Source organism: Hyla sarda, chromosome 6 (genome assembly GCF_029499605.1).
Source record: "Hyla sarda isolate aHylSar1 chromosome 6, aHylSar1.hap1, whole genome shotgun sequence".
NCBI lineage: Eukaryota > Metazoa > Chordata > Amphibia > Anura > Hylidae > Hyla > Hyla sarda.
Genome location: NC_079194.1, coordinates 124,828,857 through 124,852,552, shown reverse-complemented (window position 1 = coordinate 124,852,552; position 23,696 = coordinate 124,828,857). Strand labels below are relative to the sequence as shown.

At 41.2% G+C, this 23,696-nt stretch overlaps 1 protein-coding gene across 7 annotated transcripts in view; it reads left to right on the top strand.

The window, feature by feature from the left end:
* GRIP2 (glutamate receptor interacting protein 2) overlaps window positions 1–23,696 on the top strand; it is a 528,084-nt gene that overhangs the window by 396,704 nt on the left and 107,684 nt on the right. The window contains exon 1 of one of the 7 annotated variants that reach the window (XM_056524929.1): window positions 16,399–16,471. The exons of the other annotated variants lie outside the window; for them this stretch is intronic. Within the exon in view, the coding sequence (XP_056380904.1) occupies window positions 16,432–16,471 (40 nt within the window). The 5' untranslated portion in view covers window positions 16,399–16,431. Of the gene's footprint in view, window positions 1–16,398; window positions 16,472–23,696 lie in introns of those variants that run through there. 7 annotated transcript variants of the gene reach the window in all.

Here is a 23,696-nt window from a genome sequence, read left to right as displayed (position 1 = left end):
AAAAGACCCCCTAAATTTGTAAACTAATTCATCTCAAGTAAGGAATTACCTCATAGGTGGAAGTGCTCTGTGGGTACACTACAGGGCCAAGAAGGGAAGGAGCGACAATGGACTTTTGGAGAGCAAATTTTGCTGAAATTTTGGGGGGCATGTCTCATTTTGGAAGCCCCCATGGTTCCAGAACAGCAACCCCCCCCCCATGGCAACCTATTTGGGAAGCTTCACCCCTCAAGGAACGTAACAAGGGGTACAGTGAGCTTTAATACCCCACAGATGGTTGAAGAACTTTCATTAAAGTTGGACGTGAAAATGAAAAATTAGATTTTTTTCACTAAAATGCTGGTGTTACCCCAAATTTTTCATTTTAACAAGGGGTAAGAGGAAAAAAGACCCCCAAAATTTGTAACCCCATTTATTCTGAGTATGGAAATACCCTAGATGTGGATGTAAAGTGTTCTGCGGGCGAAGAAGAGAAGGAGCACCATTGAGCTTTTGGAGAGAGAATTTGGTTGGAATGGGAGTCGGGGGCCATGTACGTTCACAAAGCCCCCGTGCTGCAAGAACAGTGGAACTTCCCCACATGTGATCCCATTTCAGAAACTACACCCCTCACGATATGTAATAAGGGGTGCAGTGAGCATTTACACCCCACTGGCATTTGACAGATCTTTGGAACAGTGGGCTGTGCAAATGGAAAATTAAATTTTTCATTTTTACGGACCACTGTTCCAAAAATTTGTCAGACACCTGTGGGGCGTAATTGCTCACTGCACCCCTTGTTACATTCCGTGAGGGATGTAGTTTCCAAAATGGGATCACATGTAGAGGGGGGGGGGTTCACTGTTCTGGAAGCATGGGGGTTTGTGAATGCAGATGGCCTTCAATTCCATACAAATTCTCTCTCAAAAAACTATTTTGCTTTATTTTGGAAACTACACCCCTCACCGAATGTAATAAGGGGTGCAGTGAGCATTTACACCCCACTGGCTTTTGACAGATCTTTGGAACAGTGGGCTGTGCAATTGAAAAATAAAATTTTTCATTTTTACGGACGACTGTTCAAAAAATCTGTCAGACACCTGTGAGGTGTAAACGCTCACTGCACCCCTTATTACATTCCCTGAGGGGTGTAGTTTCCAAAATGGAGTCACACGTGGGGGGGGGGGGGTCCACTGTTCTGGCACCATGGTGCTTTGTAAAAGCACATGGCCTTCAATTCCAGACACATTCTCTCTCCAAAAGCCCAATGGCGCTCCAAAAGACTGTTCAGGCATGCTGGGAGTTGTAGTTCTGCAACATCTGAAGGGCCAGAATGATTTCAGCAGGAATCCCGGTCCGATCCCCGCCCGGCGCATGGCAGGGACCCAAATTCCCACGGGCTTACAGGTACGCCCTTGGTCCTAAAGTACCAGGGAGCAAGGGCATACCTGTACGCCCTTGGTCCCCAACAGGTTAAAGGAAAATGATCATCTCGTTCACCCACATTACACCCAATACACTGGGTTATAGCGCGGGTGAACAGGAGACCGAGGTCTAGCATGTACAATCCTGATTAAGGATACATTCACAAGATGCTACAATTCAATTCCACAGGTCAATTCAACTATTGCAGACTTTCGACTGACCCATTGATGTGAATTGTAGTATCCTGCAGTGGGTAACCCACAAGGAGTTATAATCGTTGGACGTACTCTCAATCTAGATGTGTAAAAATATTTAAGGATCTGATCTTACAATCCACGTTTCACAAGTGTATATATATATATATATATATATACACACACCAAAGATTTTGCGCTATTTCAAAATAGACAATAATGGCAAAAGGGACTGTGAAATGCAGTGCTTCATTCTTAACTATGCAGTGGACAATATCTTATTTTAAATCAACTGGTGCCAGAAAGTTAAACAGATTTGTAAGTTATTTCTATTTAGTTCTATTCTTTTTAAACATACTTTCTGTCTGACCACAGTGCTCTCTGTTGACACCTCTGTCCATTTTAGGAACTGTGCAGAGTACGAGCAAATCCCCATAGCAAACCTATCCTGCTCTGGACAGTTCCTGACATGGAAAGAGGTGTCAGCAGAGAGCACTGTGGTCAGACAGAAAGGAAAGTGAAAAATAAAAGAACTTCATGTGGACCATAGAGCAGCTGATAAGTACTGAAAGGATTAAGATGAAAGAAGTAATTCACTAATCTGTTTACCTTTCTAGCATCAGTTCATAAAAAATAAAAAGTTTTCCAGCGGAGTACCCCCTTTTTTTTTTTTAAAGGTGCAAAAATGCGCAAATGTTCAAAAAAACGTGAATTCATACCACCTCTTTCTTGCCTTAGAAAAGTTACATCCTACAGTAATGAGGTGATTTTTCATTTGTGCCGAACTTATCAAAGTCTGTGCGCCATTTTGATAAATTTGTGCACATAAGCCAAACACAGCAAAAAAGGCTGGGAAGTGGCTGCACACAGATACATTCATAAATCTCTCCCTTAGATTTCCTTTAGATCTAGGCTCTGTCACATGCAATTCACATTCTTTACTGCTGACTGCTGTTAGGACAAGGAGACACATGGTACATTTCTTATACAGTGCCTTGCAAAAGTATTCACCCCCTTGACTTTTTTTTTCATATTTTGGTACACTACAGCCTGAAGTTCAATGTTTTGTTAATCTGAATTTTATGTGATGGATCAGAACACAATTGTCTAAGTTGGTAAAGTGAAATGAGAAAAATATAGGAAACCTATAAAAAGCTCTGGTACAACAAATGACCTTCAGAAGTCACATAATTAGTCAAATGATGTCCACCTGTGTGCAATCTAAGTGTCACATGATCTGTCATTACATATACACACCTTTTTTGAAAGGTCCCAGAGGCTGCAACACCTAAGCAAGAGGCATCAGTAACCAAACACTGCCATGTAGACCAAGGAACTCTCCAAACAAGTAAGGGACATTGTTGTTGAGAAGTACAAGTCAGGGTTAGGTTATATAAAAATATCAAAATCTTTGATGATCCCCAGGAGCACCATCAAATCTATCATAACCAAATGGAAAGAGCATAGCACAACAGCAAACCTGCCTAGATACGGCTGCCCAGCAAAACTCACAGACCGGGCAAGGAGAGCATTAATCAGGCAGCACAGAGACCTAAGGTAACCCTGGAGGAGTTGCAGAATTCCACAGCAGAGACTGGAGTATCTGTACATAGGACGACAATAAACCGTACGCTCCATAGAGTTGGGCTTTATGACACAGTGGCCAGAAGAAAGCCATTACTTTCAGCTTAAAAAAAAAAAAGGCACGTTTTGAGTTTGCGAAAAGGCATGTGGGAGACTCCCAAAATGTATGGAGGAAGGTGCTCTGGTCTGATGAGACTAAAATTGAACTTTTCGGCTATCATAGAAAACGCTATGTCTGGCGCAAACCCAACACATCACATCACCTAAAGAACACTGAGACTGAGAAACTGGTCAGAGTTGAGGGAAAGACGGATGGTGCTAAATACAGGGATATTCTTAAGCAAAACCTGTACCACTCTGTGCATGATTTGAGGCTAGGACGGAGGTTCGCCTTCCAGCAGGACATTGACCCCAAACACACTGCAAAAGCAACACTTGTAAACATGTAAATGTAGGGGAAACATGTAAATGTTTTGGAATGGCCTAGTCAAAGCCCAGATCTCAATCCAATCGAAAATCTGTGTGTCAAACTAAACCTCTTAAGGACGGAGGGTTTTTCCATTTTTGCATTTTTATTTTTTCCTTATCACCTTCTAAAAATCATAACGCTTTCAATTTTGCACCTAAAATTCCATATTATGGCTTATTTTTTTGCTCCACCAATTCTACTTTGCAGTGATATTGGTCATTTTCCAAAATATTCATTGTGCAATAAATTTGGAAAAGAATGCGATTTTGTAACTTTCAGTAAAAATGACATCTTCTATTTATTCTTTTGGCCCATACGATTAAAATGATACCCTACTTATATAGGTTTACTTTTGTATTGCTTCTAAAAAAAAATCATAACTACATGCAGGAAAATTTATACGTTTAAAATTGTCATCTTCTGACACCTATAACTTTTTTATTTTTCCGTCTACAGACAAGTACCGGTATGAGGGCTCATTTTTTGCGCCGTGATCTGAAGTTTTTAGTGGTACCATTTTTATATTGATTGGACTTTTTGATTGCTTTTTATTAATTTTTTCATGATATAAAAAGTGACTAAAAATACACTATTTTGGACTTTGGAATTTTTTTGCGCATACGCCATTGAATGTGTGGTTTAATTAACGATATATTTTTATAGTTCGGACATTTCCGCACGTGGCGATACCATATATGTTTATTTTTATTTACACAGTTTTTTTTTTTAAATGGGAAAAGGGGGGTGATTCTTACTTTTATTAGGGAAGGGGTTAAATGATCTTTATTAACTTTTTTTTTCCACACTTTTTTTTGCAGTGTTTTAGCCCCCCCTAATGGCTAATACACTGCACATACCGATTTCATACACAGATCATTGCCGTGCATTGACACTGCAAAGATAAGTGTCATTGGCGGTCTATTGCTCATGCCTGGATTTCTGGCTTGGAGCAATCAATTGCCAATCGGACGCGACGGAGGCCGGTAAGGGGACCTCCGCTCGCGTTCTAGCTGATCGGGACATCGTGATTTCACCGCGATGGTCCCGATTTGCCTGACTGAGCTGCCGGGAAGCTTTCACTTTCATTTTAGACGCGGCAATCAACTTTGAACGCCGTGTCTAATGGGTTAATAGCGTGCGGCACAACGATCGGTGCCACACGCTATTAGCCCCGGGTCTCACCTGTCATTAGCTGCCGGGACCGACCCGGTATGACGTGGGGTCACGGCCTGACCCCGCGTTATATTCCGGGACCGGGCACAGGGTGTTCAGGTATGCCCTGCGTCCTTAAGAGGTTAAAGATTGTTGTTCACAAGTGCAAACCATCCAACGTGAAGGAGCTAGAGCAGTTTTGCAAGGAAGATTGGACAAAAATCCCAGTGGTAAGATGTGAGAGACTTATCCAAAGTGACTTGGAGTTGTGATTGCCACAAAATGTGGCTCTACAAAGTATTGACTTTAGGGGAGGGGGTGAATAGTTATGCACATGGATTTTTAAATTATTAAAATCCTCAAACAATCCATGTTAATTCCAGGTTGTGAGGCACCAAAATAAAATAAAATTAAAGGGGGGGGGGGGTGAAAACTTTCGCAAGGCACTTTATCTGTTTGTTCTTCCATAGTGTATAAAAATGCTTTTAGTTAGTGGAAAGAGTCAAATAGGCGTTCCCAAGCCACTGTATTGCTGAGGGCTGAAAGGCCTCCCTTCTTCCATACCTCTCCCTGATCTCGCAGCAGCACACAATTTGTATTAACAGCATACAAGGGGGAGATTTATCAAAACTTGTGCAGAGGAAAAGTTGCCCAGTTGCTCATAGCAACCAATCAGGTCACTTCTTTTATAATTAAAAAGGCCTGTGAAAAATGAAAGAAGCGATTGAGTTGGTTGATATAGGCAACTGGTCAACTTTTCATCTGCACAGGTTTTGACATATCTTCCCCAAAATCTTTCTAAGAAAGGATGCCAAGTACAGCTGGGTTCACACTGCAATTTAGTGTTAAAGTTTCAATGGTTTCCATTTTATTGTGCTTTGTCTTGTGTTTTATTGCTTTAGAGAATATGCTAGGCCTTTTAGTAAATCAGAATCGCATTCTTTACAGAGGGCTGCAGGGAATGTTTGTTGTTGACCCTGTGTAGAATGGACCTACCCAGAAGTCCTGTCTTATGCTTCCATACTCTTGGCTGAGTCCCATTTTCCACGCCTAAGATCTCTGTTACATCAAACAACTGTTTATATCTATCCGGCCACATATGCGGCACAACAGCTGCTCCCATGTGACTGACACTAGCAGACGTCTCCTGCCATCACCAGCTATATTAACTATTCTGTCTTAGAATGTTTTTACTGTAAAAATGACTATGGCATTGTAACGATCCAGTCTCTGTATAGAGTTGAAACCAGAAGTTTACATACAATATATAAAAAGATACATATTTCTCTCACTATCTGACATGAAATCAGAATAAACCTTACCCGTTTTAGGTCTAATAGAATTACCAAAATTATTTATATTTGCCAAATGCCAGAATAATGAGAGAATATTTTAAAGCATTTTTATTACCGTACTTTCTGCAAAGTCAAAAGTTTACCTACATTTCTTTAGTATTTGGTAGCATTGCCCTGTATGACTTGGGTCAATCGTTTTGGATATTCTTCCACAAGCTTCTCACTATAGTTGGTAGGAATTTTGGCCCATTCCTCCTGAGAGAATTGATGTAACTGCGCAACGTTTGTAGGTCGCCTTGCCCCCACCTGCCTTTTCAGCTTTGCCCATAAATTTTCAACAGGATTGAGATCAGGGCTTTGTGATGGCTAGTCCAAAACATTGACTTTGTTATCCTTAACCCCTTAAGGACCGGGGTTATTTCCGTTTTTGCATTTTCGTTTTTTGCTCCTTGCCTTTAAAAAATCATAACTCTTTCAATTTTGCACCTAAAAATCCATATGATGGCTTATTTTTTGCGCCACCTATTCTACTTTGTAATGACGTCAGTCATTTTGCCCAAAAATCTACGGTGAAACGGAAAAAAAAAATCATTGTGCGACAAAATTGAAAAGAAAACTCTGTTTTGTCATTTTTGGGGGCTTCCGTTTCTACGTAGTAAATTTTTCGGTAAAAATGACACCTTATCTTCATTCTGTAGGTCCATACGATTAAAATGATACCCTACTTATATAGGTTTGATTTTGTCGGACTTCTGGAAAAAATCATAACTAAATGCAGGAAAATTAATACGTTTAAAATTGTCATCTTCTGACCCCTATAACTTTTTTATTTTTCTGTGTATGGGGCGGTATGAGGGCTAATTTTTTGCGCCGTGATCTGAAGTTTTTAACGGTACCATTTGCATTGATAGGACTTATTGATCGCTTTTTATTCATTTTTAAATGATATAAAAAGTGACCAAAAATGCATTATTTTGGACTTTGGAATTTTTTTGCGCGCACGCCATTGTCCGAGCGGTTTCATTAATTATATATTTTTATAATTCGGACATTTCGGCACGCGGTGATACCATATATGTTTATTTTTCTTTTTATTTACACTGTGTTTTTTTTTTATTGGAAAAGGGGGGTGATTCAAACTTTTAATAGGGGAGGGGTTAAATGATCTTTATTCACTTTTTTTCTTCACTTTTTTTTTGCAGTGTTATAGGTCCCATAGGGACCTAAAACACTGCACACACTGATCTTCATCATTGATCACTGGTTTCTCATAAGAAACCAGTGATCAACGATTCTGCCGCATGACTGCTCATGCCTGGATCTCAGGCACTGAGCAGTCATTCAGCGATCGGACAGCGAGGAGGCAGGTAGGGGCCCTCCTGCTGTCCTGTCAGCTGTTCGGGATGCCGCGATTTCGCCGCGGCTATCCCGAACAGCCCGACTGAGCTAGCTGGCAACTTTCGCTTTCGTTTTTAGCCGCGCGGCTCAGCTCTGAGCGCGCGGCTAAAGGGTTAATAGCGCGCGGCGCCGCGATCGGCGTTGCGCGCTATTAGAGGCGGGTCCCGGCTTCACTATGACGCCGGGCCCGCCGTGATATGATGCGGGGTTACTGTGTAACCCCGCGTTATATCAGAAGAGCAGGACCAAGGACGTAGCGGTACGTCCTTGGTCCTTAAGGGGTTAAAGGGGTACTCTGGTGTATTTTTTATTTTATTTTTTTTAATCAACTGGTGCCAGAAAGTTAAACAGATTTGTAAATTACTTCTATTAAAAATCTTTACCCTTCCAGTACTTTTTAGCAGCTGTATGCTGTATTTTGAATTTCTTTTTTTGTCTTGTCCACAGTGCTCTCTGCTTACACCTGATGCCCGGATCAGGAACTGTCCAGAGCAGGAGAAAATCCCCATAGCAAACCTCTCCTGCTCTGGACAGTTCCTGACATGGACAGAGGTGTCAGCAGAGAGCACTGTGGACAAGACAAAAAAGAAATTAAAAAAGAAAAGAATTTCCTCTGTAGCATACAGCCGCTAAAAAGTACTGGAAGGGTAAAGATTTTTGAATAGAAGTCATTTACAAATCTGTTTAACTTTCTGGCACCAGTTGATTTAAAAAAAAATAAAACTAGTTTCCACCTGAGTACCCCTTTAAGCCACTTTATAACATGTTTGACAGTTTCTGGTCATTGTTTATTTAGAAGACCCATTTCCGACCAAGCTTTAAAGGGGTACTCCGGTGGTCAACGTGTTTTTCCATTTTTGACTTACCCTATTTGTTTTGTTTCATTTCTATTCTTGTTGTTTAGGCTACTCTATTCCCGTTCTTTGTTGTCTTTTTATCCCCCACTTTGTTTTCCTATCTTTGCTTCTATTTCCTGTTTCTTGCTGTGCTGAAAACTACAAATCCCAGCATGCCACATGCCTTGTTGGTTTGGGGCGGCTCCTTTTTTTAAATTTGTTTGTTCCACCCTTTACCCATCCTACTATTTTCCTGGGTCGGCCCCCTTATACACAGCACACTAATTTAAATCAGCCTTGGTTGGGATACACTGTCATACACACAAAAGGGACTACAACTCCCAGCATGTGTCATTCAGGAGTCTTCAGTCTGTGGTATAACACCAGCATGCTGCCTCTGTAGTCTCCTGGGGGTTGTAGTTCACCACACCTCTGTAGGGAATACACCAGTGTTTCCCAACCAGGGTGCCTCCAGGTGTTGCAAAACTACAACTCCCAGCATGCCCTGACAGCCTTTGGGCATGCTAGGAGGTGTAGTTTTGCAACACCTGGAGGCACACTGGTTGGGAAACACTGGTGTAACCTGATGTGTATGCTGAATAGGCTAGAACAGTGTTTCCCAACTAGTGTGCCTCCAGCTGTTTCAAATCTACAATTCCCAGCATGCCCAAAGTCTGTCAGGGCATGCTGGGAGTTGTAGTTTTGCTACAGCTGGAGGCACACTGGTTTGTAAACACTAGCATACACACACACAACAAGGACTACAACTCCCAGCATGTGTCATTCAGGAGTCCCCCCCCTCCCTCTTCACATATAGAGATCATTCCCAGTATGAGATTTATTCCCCTGCCATCCATACATCCCCAGCCCGTGCACCTTGTCATCCTCCCCTTCAGATAACACTTATCTTCTCTGTGTTCCTTCTCCTGTGCAGACCTGTGTCCTTAGAATACAGAGCAGGGGGGGGGGGAGGTGAGGAGCTGTGTATTCAGTTGGATGAGATGAGGGGGCGTGGCTTATTCCTCTCATACAGACAGAGAAAAAAAAAGCTATGACATCTTGTCCACAACACAGACTCAGAACTGTGGACAACGGGAAAAGAAAACCCTCTGAACTACAGAACTTCCTGCCCAACAAACAGGTAAGAAAAACACATACATGCTGCCAAAACATATGTATATTGCAAAAAAAACTAAACTTACAAAGATGCCATATAGCCAAAATAATCAACCTGAAGTTAAGGTTGTTCTTTTCTGTCTAAGTGCTCTCTTATGACACCTGTCTCGTGAAACGCCCAGTTTAGAAGAGGTTTGCTATGGGGATTTGCTTCTAAACTGGGCGTTTCCCGAGACAGGTGTCATCAGAGAGGACTTAGACAGAAAAGAACAACCTTAACTTCAGAAGCTCATAAGTACTGAAAGGATTAAGATTTTTTTTATAGAAGTAATTTACAAATCTGTTTAACTTTCTGGAGCCAGTTTATATATATATATATATATATATATATATATATATATATATATATATATATATAATGTTTTGCCTGGAATACCCCTTTAATCTGACTTTTTTATGTTTCTTTTGGACTAATGGCTTCTTCCTGGCAGAGTGGCCTTTCAGCCCATGTTGATACAGTACTCGTTTCCCTGTGGATAATGACACAATCTTACCAGCTTCCGCCTGCATCTTCACAAGGTTTTTTGCTTTTGTTCTTGAGTTGATGATATGCAGATGAAGAAGCAAGACACACATGCCCACCACTAAGTCCATTTATTCTTTATGGGAGCTGCTGGAGATACAGAAGGAGAATAGTAAGATTCTCTTTGTTGCCCATAGCAACCAATCATAACTCCACTTTAATTTCCTATATTGCTCTGGTCAAATGAAACCTGAGCTCTGATTGGTTACTTTGGGCAGCAAAGAGAATCCTACTATAGGACAGCACAATTAATAGAACCTGAGATTTTGGCTTTATATCTCTTTGATCAGATGATACTGTAGCAAATGTGATGCTTAGTCAGTGCAATGTGTTTTTCTGCCACCCATTTTGTCTGGTCGGATCAAGGTCACTGTAGACTTTTAGGTGCTTTTTTAAAGGCCTCGTTCACATCAGCGCTGTAGCTCTGTTTATTGAATCCATTGTAATGACTGGTCATGAGCAGAGAAAAAAAAATACTGCACAACAGGTTTTTTTTCTCTGCTTAACCTCTTCAGGACACAGGGCGTATGCATATTCCCTGCATCCTGAGTCCTTAAGGACTTAGGGCGTATGGATACACCCGTGGGAATTCCGGTCCCTGCTGCTCGCCGGGCGGGGACGGGACCGGGATGCCTGCTGATATGATTCAGCAGGCATCCCGGCATATCGCCCAGGGGGGTCCTGAGACCCCCCCATGTTGGCGATCGCGGCAAATCGCAGATCAATTCAGATCTGCGATTTGTCGCTATTCCGGGCTGATTGGGTCTCTGGTGACCCGATCGCCCGGAAAATAGGGATGATCTGAGCTGTCAGTGACAGCCCCGATCATCCTAAGGGATAGGAGCGAGGTTGCAGTGGTGACACCCCCTCCTTTCCCCTGCCATTAGTCAGCAATGACTACTGACCAATGGCAGTTGAAGACTGTGGGTTGCCATGGAAACCCCCCTGCTCTGCCCACCCCTGGATGTTGGGCAGAACGGGTTGAGAAGATGGCGGCTGGAACCTGGGGAGAAGATGCGGTGGGGACCGCCGATCATCGGTGGCATCAGCGGAGATCAGCGGCGGAGGTAGGGAGGTGATGGCGCGGAGCATCAAGGAAGGTGGCAGTAAAGCGATATTTACTGCTGCCTTCTAGTGGTTGCCAATTTGCAACTCCCAGCATGCCCAGCCAGCCAAAGGCTGTATGGGCATGCTGGGAGTTGTAGTTTTGCAACATTTGGAGGGTCACAGTTTGGAGACCACTATACAGTGGTGCCCAAACGGTAGCCCTCCAGATGTTGCAACACTACAACTCTCAGCATGCCTAGACTGCCCAGGCATGCTGGGAGTTGTAGTTCTGTAACATCTGTCCCTTCAGATTTTGAAATGTTCATGAAAATGTTGAAAATTGCTGCTGTACTTTGAAGCCCTCTAATGACTTCAAAAAGTAAAAATAGGTCAATTTTATGATGCCAACATAAAGTAGACATATTGTATTTGTGAATCAATATAAAATTTATTTGGAATATTCATTTCCTTACAAGCAGAGAGCTTCAAAGTTAGAAAAATGCAAAATGTTCAAAATTTTCATGAAATTTGGGGATTTTTCACCAAGAAATGATGCAAGTAACGACAAAAAATTTACTGCTATGTTAAAGTAGAATATGTCACGAAAAAACAATCTCGGAATCAGAATAATCGGTAAAAGCATCTTAGAGTTATTAAAGGGGTTATCCAGTAAAAAACTTTTTTATATATATATATATATATATATATATATATATATATATATATATATCTATCTCAACTGGCTCCAGAAAGTTAAACCGATTTGTAAATTACTTCTATTAAAAAATCTTCATCCTTTCAGTACTTATGAGCTGCTGAAGTTGAGTTGTTCTTTTCTGTCTAAGTGCTCTCTGATGACACCTGTCTCGGGAACTGTCTAGAGTAGAAGCAAATCCCCATAGCAAACCTATTCTGCTCTGTGCAGTTCCCGAGACAAGCAGAGATGTCAGCAGAGAGCACTGTTTCCAGACAGATAAGAACAACTCAATTTCAGTAGCTGATATTTATTGGAAGGATTAAGATTTTTTAATAGAAGTAATTTACAAATCTGTTTAACTTTCTGGAGCCAGTTGATCTAAAAAAATAAAATAAAAAATCCCCTTTAATGCATAAAGTGACAGTTATCAGATTTGCAAAAAATGGCTCCGTCCTTAAGGTGAAAATGAGCTGTGTCCTTAAGGGGTTAAATCCTGCAAAATAATCAAAATCAGATTGACCCCATTCAAAGTCAATGTGATTCCTTGGGACCCATTGGTGTCCATTGTGCACTAGAGCATGAAGCTTTTTTTCTGGCAGGAAAAAAAAAGTCTGTGATGGAAATCACAAATGAAGCTCCGACCCTAGTGTAAACCTATATATTGTTGTTGTTGTTATTATTATTATTATTATTATTATTATTATTATTATTATTATTAAACCTAGCCCTAAATGGGTAGTCCAGCCTTAAAGGGGTACTTCGGTGAAAAACTTTTTTTTTTTTTTTAAATAAACTGGTGCCAGAAAGTTAAACAGATTTGTAAATTACTTCTATTAAAAAATCTTAATCCTTCCTTCCCTATTAGCTACTGAATACTACAGTGGAAATTATTTTCCGTTTGAAACACAGAGCTCTCTGCTGACATCATGAGCACAGTGCTCTCTGCTGGCATCTCTGTCCATTTTAGGAACTGTCCAGAGTAAAAGGAAATCCCCATAGAAAACATATGCTGCTCTGGACAGTTCCTAAAATGGACAGAGATGTCAGCAGAGAGCACTGTGCTCGTGATGTCAGCAGACAGCTCTGTGTTTCAAAAAGAAAAGAATTTCCGCTGTAGTATTCAGCAGCTAATAAGTATAGGAAGGATTAAGATTTTTTAATAGAAGTAATATACAAATCTGTTTAACTTTCTGGCACCAGTTGATTTAAAAAAAAAAAAAAAATTTCACCGGAGTACCCCATGAGTAGTCCAGATTATTATTATTATCGTTGTTATTATTATAAAAAAAGGTAATTACTGCATTAATGATAATAATTCATACATACATAATTAATATATATACACACACACACATTTTTAGTTTTTTTAATATATAGAATTAAATTATTCACTACCCACATCACTCTCAAAAACTGTGTCATGCACAGCCCTGCCAGCATGTCACATGAACTGTGATGTCAGCAGTTTTCCATGCAGGGACAACAGATATATAAGTTGCCTAAATAGGCATGTGATTCCTAATTATATATATATGATATGTCACTAAAAGGGTACGTATCATAACAGGTTATATGACATTCCAGCAGAGCAGAGAATAGGTGCATTTTCATGAATTTAAGTTTATGATTTATTTAACCTCTTAAGGACCCATGATGTACGCGTACGTCATGAGTCCGCTCCCGATCTATAACCCGCGGGTCAGACCCGGCCTCTAACAACGACCGGGACCCGTGGCTAATAGCGCGCGGCATTGATCAAGCACGCTATTAACCCTTTAGACGCGGCGTTCAAAGTTGAACGCCGCGTCTAAAGTGAAAGCATGCCGGTAAGCTCAGGGAGCTGTTCGGGATAGCCGCAGCGAAATCGCGGCATCCCGAACAGCTTACAAGACAGCCGGAGGATCCCTACCTGCCTCCTCGCTGTCCGATCGCCGAATGACCGCTCAGTGCCCGAAATCCAGGCATGAGCAGTCAAGTGGCAGAATCATCGATCAGTGGTTTCTTATGAGAAACCACTGATCAATGTAAAAGATCAGTGTGTGCAGTGTCATAGCCCCCTATGGGAGCTATAACACTGCAAAAAAAAAGTGAAGAAAGATCATTTAACCCCTCCCCTATTAAAAGTTTGAATCAACCCCCTTTTCCCATAAAAAAAAAAAACAGTGTAAATAAAAATAAAAACAAACATATATGGTATCGCCACGTGCGGAAATGTCCGAATTATAAAAATATATAGTTAATTAAACCGCACAGTCAATGGCGTACGTGCAAAAAATTCCAAAATCCAAAATAGTGCATCTTTGGTCACTTTTTATATCATGAAAAAATGAATAAAAAGCGATCAATAAGTCCTATCAATGCAAAAATGGTACCGCTAAAAACTTCAGATAACGGCGCCAAAAATTTGCCCTTTTTTCAATTTTGTCTCACAATGATTTTTTTTCCGTTTCGCCTTAGATATTTGGGTAAAATGACTGACGTCATTACAAAGTAGAATTGGTGGCACAAAAAATAAGCCATCATATGGATTTTTAGGTGCAAAATTGAGAGTTATGATTTTTTAACCTCTTCAGGACACCGCTAGCCGGTTGGGGACCGGAGCCGAATGCCTGCTGAAATCATTCAGCAGGCACCCCGGCACATCGCCCAGGCGATCGGAGAAAATCGCATGTCAATTCAGACATGCGATTTTCTCCAATTCCGGGCTGATCGGGTCTCTGGTGAGCCGATCACCCGGAAAATAGGGCTGATCGGAGCTGTCAGCAACAGCCCCGATCAGCCTAAGGGATAGGCGTGAGGTCGCAAAGCTGCGATCTCCTCCTATCCCCTGCCATTAGCAGAACGGAGTTTTCTGACCAATGGCAGCGCAGGACAGGGGGTTGCCATGGCAACCCCCCGTTCTGCCCGCCCCTGGATGTTCAGGGGATCTGGGAAGAAGATGGAGGCCGTACCTGCAGGAGAAGATGCCTGGGGACCTGGGATCTTCGCTGGAGCCTGCTGGGAGTTGTAGTTTTGCAACATCTGGAGGGTCACAGTTTGGAGACCACTGTTACAGTGGTGCCCAAACGGTAGCCCTCCAGATGTTGCCAAACTACAACTCTCAGCATGCCTCGACTGCCCAGGCATGCTGGGAGTTGTAGTTCTGTAACATCTGTCCCTTCAGATTTAGCAATTTTCATGACATTTTTGAAAATTGCTGCTCTACTTTGAAGCCCTCAAATTTTTTCAAAAAGCAAAAATATGTCCATTTTATGATGCCAACATAAAGTGGACATATTGTATTTGTGAAGAAAAATAAATTTATTTGGAATATCCATTTTCCTTACAAGTAGAGAGCTTCAAAGTTAGAAAAATGCAAAATTTTCATGAAATTTGGGGATTTTTCACCAAAAAAGGATGCAAGTAACGCCGAAAATTTAACACCAAAATAAAGTAGAATATGTCACGAAAAAACTATCTCAGAAACAGAATATTCGGTAAAAGCGCTTTCGCGTTATTAATTCGTAAAGTGACGGTGATCAGAATTGCGAAAAAGGGCTCAGTCCTTAAGGTGAAAAAGGGCTGCGTCCTTAAGGGGTTTAAGGCATGGAGGAAAAAATGAAAATGCAAAAATGGAAAAACCCCGGGTCCTTAAAGGGGTACTCCGCCCCTAGATAACTTATCCCCTATGCAAAGGATAGGGGATAAGATGTCGGATCGCCGGGGTCCCGCTGCTGGGGAGCCCTGGGATCCCCGCTGCGGCATCGCGCTCTCATTACAGCACAGAGCGAGTTCGCTCTGCACGTAATGACGGGCAGTACAGGGGCCGGAGGATTGTTACGTCACGGCTCCGCCCCTAGTGATGTCACGGCCCGCCCCTTTCAATACAAGTCTATGGGAGGGGGTGTGGCAGTCGTCACGCCCCCTCCCATAGACTTGCATTAAGAGGACGGGCCGTGATGTCACGAGGGGCGGAGCCATGACATCACGCTGCTCCGTCCCCCGTATCGCCCGTCTTTACGCACAGAGCGAACTCGCTCTGTGCTGTAATGATAGCGCGGTGCCGCAGCAGGGATCCCAGGGCTCCCCAGCAGCAGGACCGTGGCGATCTGACATCTTATCCCCTATCCTTTGGATAGGGGATAAGATGTCTAGGGGCGGAGTACGCCTTTAAGGGGTTAAAAAATACTAAATTGGATGACTCCTTTCGAAGAAAGAAACATTTTGAATAAATTAAGCTACAATACCAAATAAAGCCTATAGATAAGAGTGGCGCTGTTTTGTTAATGAATCCTGAGAGTGGCACCATGCCGCTATAACCCTCCACCACCAGCTTGCAGTCCTGTGTTCGGCACACAAGAAGCAATTTAGGCAGTATGTAAATGTTTGTCCTTTGGTAGGAAATCTGAGTGCCCAATATACATAGTAATGTGGAAACCCTATATGAGTTGTGGAGATTGTGTCCTGGTTGGCATCGAACATATTGCCCCCCAGTGGTCCGATAGCTCATAAATCTTAAGATTTTGTATATTGCTATGAAAAATGTAGCTGCCCTGTGCCATCCAATCATTGCGGAGCATGGAGTCTGCACTGCTATGTGGGATGTGACAGTGGGAACAGAGCTGGAGGCAGAGCAGCAGGCACGGGCTGTGTGGTGTGTGCGTCTCTCCAGCAGACATGCTCTGTGGGCTCAGGAAGGATCTGCACTCAGATTTTGGTGAGTGGATCTCTCTTCTCTCCTCTGATGGATTTTTATTAGGGCATTAAACTGGAGTAAAGGTACTGAACTACTTTATATGGATGAATGTCAGTCTGCACTCTATGCCAACTAGTTGGTAGCAGACAAGGCATTACTGCCAAGTTACAGCATCTCCATTGCCACCAGCTTAGCTATCTGAGCACTTGTGGACTGTCTGATGGGACTTGTAGTTGTACTTGATGCATGTATGTACAATATAATGTCTATTTATTGTGCAGATGTTGTAGAGCTTATATATCTACACAACATTTAGTGGTATCATGAATTATTATCTGATTTTCATGTGACTGCAGAAGATCAACCAATGACACACACTACCCTACCTGAGAATTAACTACATACCTAGAAGGGTGGCTAGCAGGTAAAGTGCTTGGTGTCACATGGTAAAAGACTTTCTGTTTTGGCCAGGGTAGTTACCTGATAGGTAGGTAAGTGAATGTTTGGCCAAGGTAAAAGGAAGCCTATGTAGTGCTGGGAGTTAGGATTCCAAAAAAGTATTAGTATAGTGATAGATTCAGCTCTGCTACATCTTTATAAATATAACTGCTTAGAGGCTTTTATGCTTTGTCTGAATGAGGTCAGAGTTTTTGGTGCTTCCAGCTTCAGCAAATGGCAGGTAATAGTTCTGGAACCGGCATCATGTAGCCAAGATAGGTGTGAGGTGGGATTATTTGGACCTTGTCGGAATACATTGTGCAGCTGGTATTTTGGGATTGTGAGCCATTCTCTTGTGCAGGAATTCTCTCCTCTGATGAAAGTTCAGGGAAATTCTAAGTGTAATAACAATATCTAAGGGGTCCTCTCCCAATGATAAACCGATCAAGCTTTGGCCTGTATTCCTCCATTGTACAGTACTACTTTGCTTGGTTACCTACGTATTGGAGGTTTTTTTTTTCTCTTCTTATGGCCGTTTTCACACAAGTGTATGGAAATATACCTGTAGTACAGATGTGTTTCAGATGAAGTGCCATCAGCATTGTATCAGCATCCCATCTGTACAGTAAATACTGACGAACGCAGGAAATTTTATTACACTTTGAAAAATGGATGACAAAAAAAAGGTAAATATTGATGAAATCTGGATCAAATAAAGTTACATGCGTATTTTAATCACACTCCATCCCCACAACATGTGCTTCTTCGTCCATTTTGCAGCTGGAACATGCTCAATCTGCAAAATGGATGAAAGTAGCACATGCTGCAATTTAAAAATACGCTCATTTTTTACAGCCATGTGAATAGCCCCGAATTACAGACATAACAGACATAATACAGACATAACAGACATAATACAGATTTAAAATACATTTGTGTGAAAGAGGCCTGTACTCAGTACTTCTCTAATTGAGATGATATATAAGTTGATGCCATAGGGCACCCCCTGTCTATTTTTGGAAAAGCTGAGTGAATATGTTAGACTTTAATATTGCTCCCAATAGGCTTTTCATCCAGTTTCCCCATACACCTGAATTGTGATTTACCTGGTTGAAGCCCTCACATCTGTATTCAAAACTAATATTCAATATAACACAGGTGTAGAGTAATCCGCCATTTCCCTAATCAGGGCACAACACTTCCCTCCACTGGTTAGGTATCCTATATCTTGTAGTGATATGTGGTGCTGACAACCAGAATAGCAAGTCCAATCCAATACAATATGAAAAAGAAATGATGTCGCACTCACCGGTACTGCAACTTCTTCTTTTATTAACAGTTACTCACATGTAGGGGACAGAGATAGACCTACAGAGGCGGAGGTGTACAGATAGGAGGTGATCACGATTTTGTGCCTGCCGACACTTCCTCTGGCCTCAACACCAGGCCAGAGGGAGTGCTGGCAGGCACAAAATCATTTCTCTTTCATATTGTACAATATTCAATATACCTCCCTGTTCAAAGCTGGGTCATTATGTCCTTTTTAGGGTACATTCCCACACGGCGTATTTGCTGCGTATTTGCTGCTGCGTATTTTATTTTCTCTGTTGAAGTCAATGGGTAGGAAAATACGCAGCACCAAATACGCAGCAAATACGCAGCAAAATACGCCGTGTGGGAACGTACCCTTAAGCTGTAAAGATGGCAACATTTGTGTAATCCTCCAACTTTCCTATTTTGTAGAATGTCCTATCTGCTTTCACTGCTTCAAATTACTTGTGTGCCATAGTATTCGCATGAAGAAGTAGAAGAATTTTAGTGAGGAAATTATGCTACGTGCTGGGACCCTATAGCTATGATCACATGGTGGAATTTTTTGTGCGGACATTCCACAGATACCGGAGTGCCAGTAAAACATAGACTGCTCAGAAGTGCATCGTCTCATAGACAGCAATGCATTTCCTTGCAGATGCCGGAATCAGGATTTCCTCAGCAGATGTTGCTGCCACGGAAATCATACCTTGTGAACAGAGCAGCAGTATCCCATTGAAATATGTGTAATATTCGTGCTGAAGACTCGTGCAGAATTTTTGTGTGAACATATCCGTAGGGTATGGTCACACTTAGGAACTGATGTGTATGTGTAATTCTGCACCAATATTGAGCGCCAATTTTGCCTTGAATGAAAATTCTATTTTTTACTGGTCTTTTCACTGCTCTGTTCACACTGACAAATTTTTGAAGATGCTGAATTGTATTCAGCCTGAAGATGGAACATGTTCATTCTTCTGGTGGAATATAAAAGCCCATAAGAGTCAATGAGACTATTTTTCCTGACAAAATGAGTTTAGAGCAGAATTGACGCAGCCTTGGCAGAATAGCAATTTTGAAAGGATCATTGTGGCTGTTGAAATGGTAACCACACTAGTTACAACCAAACTTTCTAAGGCATGGATGCCACATTGTAGACTAGCACCTTATATTTAAATAGAAGTGGAATCCATTCTGGTTTTCCTCATAGGACATGTGATGCTGTCAAAGGGTACAGTGCAGTGTAAATGGCCTGTGAGTCCCAGGAGTCTCTATGTGTGACTTAAATTGGCACCTACCCAGCAGCAAAGTGTCCTCTGAAGTTCTCTTACACCTGACAACATTCATTAGATCTGCAGAATAATTGTTGTAATACAATACGAGAGAATAGTTTATGTTCTACAAATGATGGAAGGGGTCATGAAATACAAAGAAGTGCTGCTATGTAGAGATACTTGTACATTACTCATGGCAGACATGTTCTGGGCACCAACGTACAAGAGACCTAGTGGAGCCGGAGAGGGTTCAAAGACGGACAACCAGAATAATAAGGGAAATGGGAGGACTACAGTACTCAATAACATTATCAGAACCTCATTCGTCAGCTAGTGACTCCGGTTGGCTCATTTTCCTATGGTATCTGTTTTATGAAACTGTGGTCTACTGAACTTCTTGATCCGGTTCAAAAACCAAATACAGTGGGAAAATAAGCTGACTGGAGTCACTAGCTGACTTGAAAGGAATGGGGAAGGAATGGGGTATGGCTCTGGTCCGTCAGGGACAGCAAGCGCAGTTTTGACATCTGCCTGCTGTATGTCCCAAACAGGGTGGGAACCCAGCCTTAGGGGCAACCTAATAATTATATATAAGTATATTAGGGGGCAGTACAGAGATCGACAACTAGAGGAAAGAAGGTTTCTACATTAGCAAAGATGGGGGTTATTTACTGTAAGAGCAGTAAGACTTTGGAACTCTGCCACAAAAAGTGGTATTGGTGAACTCAAAAAAGAATTTAAAGGAGCCTGAATGCATTTTTGCATAGTAATAACATTACAGCTTATGGATATTATATTTATAGGGACAGAACGTTGATCCAGGTATTTATTCTGGTTGCCATATTTGGAGCAATTGGCATTAACCTCATAAGGGTTTTTTGCCATCCTCTGGATCAACACGGTAGAGACACAATAGAGATATAGGTTGAACTTGATGGTCTCAGGTAGTTTTTTTTTAATACTGTATAAACTACAGGTGAAACTTGAAAAATTAGATTATTGTCCATTGTATTTCATTAATACAACTTAAAAGGATAGGAAGCATGAAGTGCTCCAAAATCTCCTGGTAGACGGATGCGTTGACCCTGGACTTTATAAAACTCAGTGGAGCAGCACCAGCAGTTGATATGGCTCCCCAAATCATAGTAATTGGGGGGGGGGGGGCTTTGGCTGTAAGCCATAATCCTCACAATTATGATAAATCACAGCTTGAACTATCTTGCTTTGCATGTAATGAGTCTCTCTAGGGCTGGGCGGTATATCGGTTCATACCGAATACCGATTTTTTTCCCCTCACGATATTAATTTTGTTGGGAGAGAAGCGGCGCCCAGGTCACATGGGGGGGGGGGGATACTGTTAAATACCGTGAAACCCCCATCACTTAAAAAAATACTGTAATACACGTTTTTCCTCATATCGCCCAGCCCTAAGTCTCTCTCATATATTAGTTTCACCTTTTAAGTTGCATTACTGAAACAAATTAACTTTGTACAATATTCAAATTTTTCGAGTCTCACCTGTATATAACTTTGCATTCAGCAGAATTTCTCCTATTTTACTAGTCTGGTCTGCTACTATAGCTCTAGTTCCTATTTAGCTTCCTGGTTCATGAATAGTGTTGCTCGCGAATATTCGCAATTCGAATATTATTCGCGAATATCGCATATTCGCGAATTCTTGAATTTTGCGAATATAGCGCTATATATTCGTAATTACGAATATTCGTTTTTTTTTTTTTTTTTTTTTCTTCACAGTACACATCACAGTGATCACCCCTCTCTGCTTCCAGCTTGTGTGGTGTAAAGAAGGCTGTAATACTACTGTGTGAGACTGGCGTGCGAAAATTCGCATATACGAAAATTAACATATGCTAATTTTCGCATATGCGAATTTCCATATATGCTAATTTTCGCATGCGCGTATTTTCGCATACGCGAAAATAAAACGAGAATATAACGAATATGCGAATATTCGCGAATATATGATGAATATTCGTCCATATATTCGCGAATATTCGCGAATTCGAATATGGCCTATGCCGCTCAACACTATTCATGAATAGTATCTGTGCAAAGCTTGGTGGCCATTTATTGACCACTGTAAAAACATCTGTTAGTGTATTCTACTGGCATCTACTACATCAGAATATCTCTAAACATGATGAACAGAATGGGCACTGTCTCTTTACAAAAAAACTTTTGATATGTTGTAGAAACATGTCAAAAGTTATGACCAGTCTGTGTCTGAACACAGAGAGGCACAATCTACACTCAACTGTAAAGCAAAAAATGTAATGAAATGGAAACTAGTAAAACGAGATAAATGGAAGGATTCTGTTTGTCTACATTATACCATACAAGCCAGTTTAGATTTACATATATACACTTCAAAACATGTACATTAAATGTATACACAAAACGCAGTGTGATCCCAGCTTATGGCTAATGCCTCCTATTTCTTGCTTGCAAGGCCTGTTCTGAAGGGGACCGTGCTAAGTTTCTTCCTTATGGGTAAGCAGGGTGTATGGTCAACCTAAGCTGGAGATCCTACTGTCACCAGGTCCCATATACCTAATGATGGAAGTGATGTGAAGAGGTCTTCATGGATAATTTTGTATATGAGAACCAGTAAATAATAAATAATCCAACAATTCTTTTATTCAATAGGACATGCTGATATATAGAGAACAGGTTGCTATGCATTCTATTAAGATCCCCTCCTCCATTGTTTAATGTATTTGCATTCTTGGCCCATGACCCGCTGTAATGGTGTCCTACGTATATGTTTACATTATCACCCATAAAGCCCTTGCTTGCTTTCTCCCACATTCCAAGTTTTTTTTCTCCGCTCACAGATGAGTGGAAAGTTATTGAATCTATTTGCTCTGGTTGCCTGATCCTCCATTTATCTTCCATGCACAGATTAAATGTATATTAATTATCAGCAGAACATGTCCAGGACTTGTAGTTCTTGGTCCTATTATACCAAGATATAATCTGACTGTAGAAGTGAAAAAAAGAAAAGTGGCCAATACAGTTTTAGTTTTTTTCAGCAGCATCAGTACAATCACACTTATTGCAGATTTTCATAATGCAATCAGATATACAGAACTTTGCTGCATTTTTTTTACACCTGCTTAAATCTTTTTTCACTTTTGCAACGTAAGAATGCTTTCAAATATATAATTGTTAATAGTTAATTTTTTTAATTAACAAAATGCAAAGTGAAAGAAACAAAGATAAATCTAAATCCAATCTATATTTGGTGTTACCATTCTTTGCCTTACAAACAGCATTAAAGGGGTTATCCATCATAAGGTGATTTTAGTACGTACCTGCTAGACAGTAATGGACATGCTTAGGAAGGATCCACGCTTGCCTTTGGGGCTAAATGGCTATGTTGTGACATTACCATAATGCTGAGGCTATCTTTTTGTGAACTGGCTATTTCTTGTTGGAGTTTGTTCCCTCAAACGACAAGTTCCATGATTCCTTGTTTGTAAGTGTGAGGTCAATTTTTTCCCTCCCACACATAAGCCACCACACCCATTGTAACACACCTGTGATCCTTTCCATGCAATAGACCAGTGTTTTCTGACCAGGGTGTCTCCAGCTGTTGCAAAACTACAATTCTTGCAGAATGATCTTCCTTCCACCCAGTGGTCGCTCCACTCATTGAAGCAAAGATAGGCTCCCTCTGAAAACCTAACTAGTTATGTAATATCTCGGGCAGCACTGCAACCTGGGAAAACCTAAGACGACAGTGATTTTGTATGCTGTTAAAAATAAACTTTGGGGCAAAAATCAACGAAGAATTGTGAGACCACCATGAAACACAGGTACAGACACTATATTATGAACTACACTAACTTTACAACCCCTGTAGTGAAATAAAATAAAATCCCAGAATACCCCTTCAATTCTTCTAGGTTCACTTTTACAAGAAGGAACTTGACAGGGAGGTTGGAGAACTAACCACAGATATTTTGATATTTTGTGGATGTAGGTTTGCTTAACCCCTTAAGGACTCAGCCCATTTGGACCTTAAGGACTCAGACAATTTTATTTTTACGTTTTAGTTTTTTCCTCCTCCCCTTCCAAAAATCATAACTCTTTTATATTTTCATCCACAGACTAGTATGAGGGCTTGTTTTTTGCGCGACCAGTTGTCCGTTGTAATGCCATCACTCACTTTATCATAAAATGTATGGCGCAACCAAAAA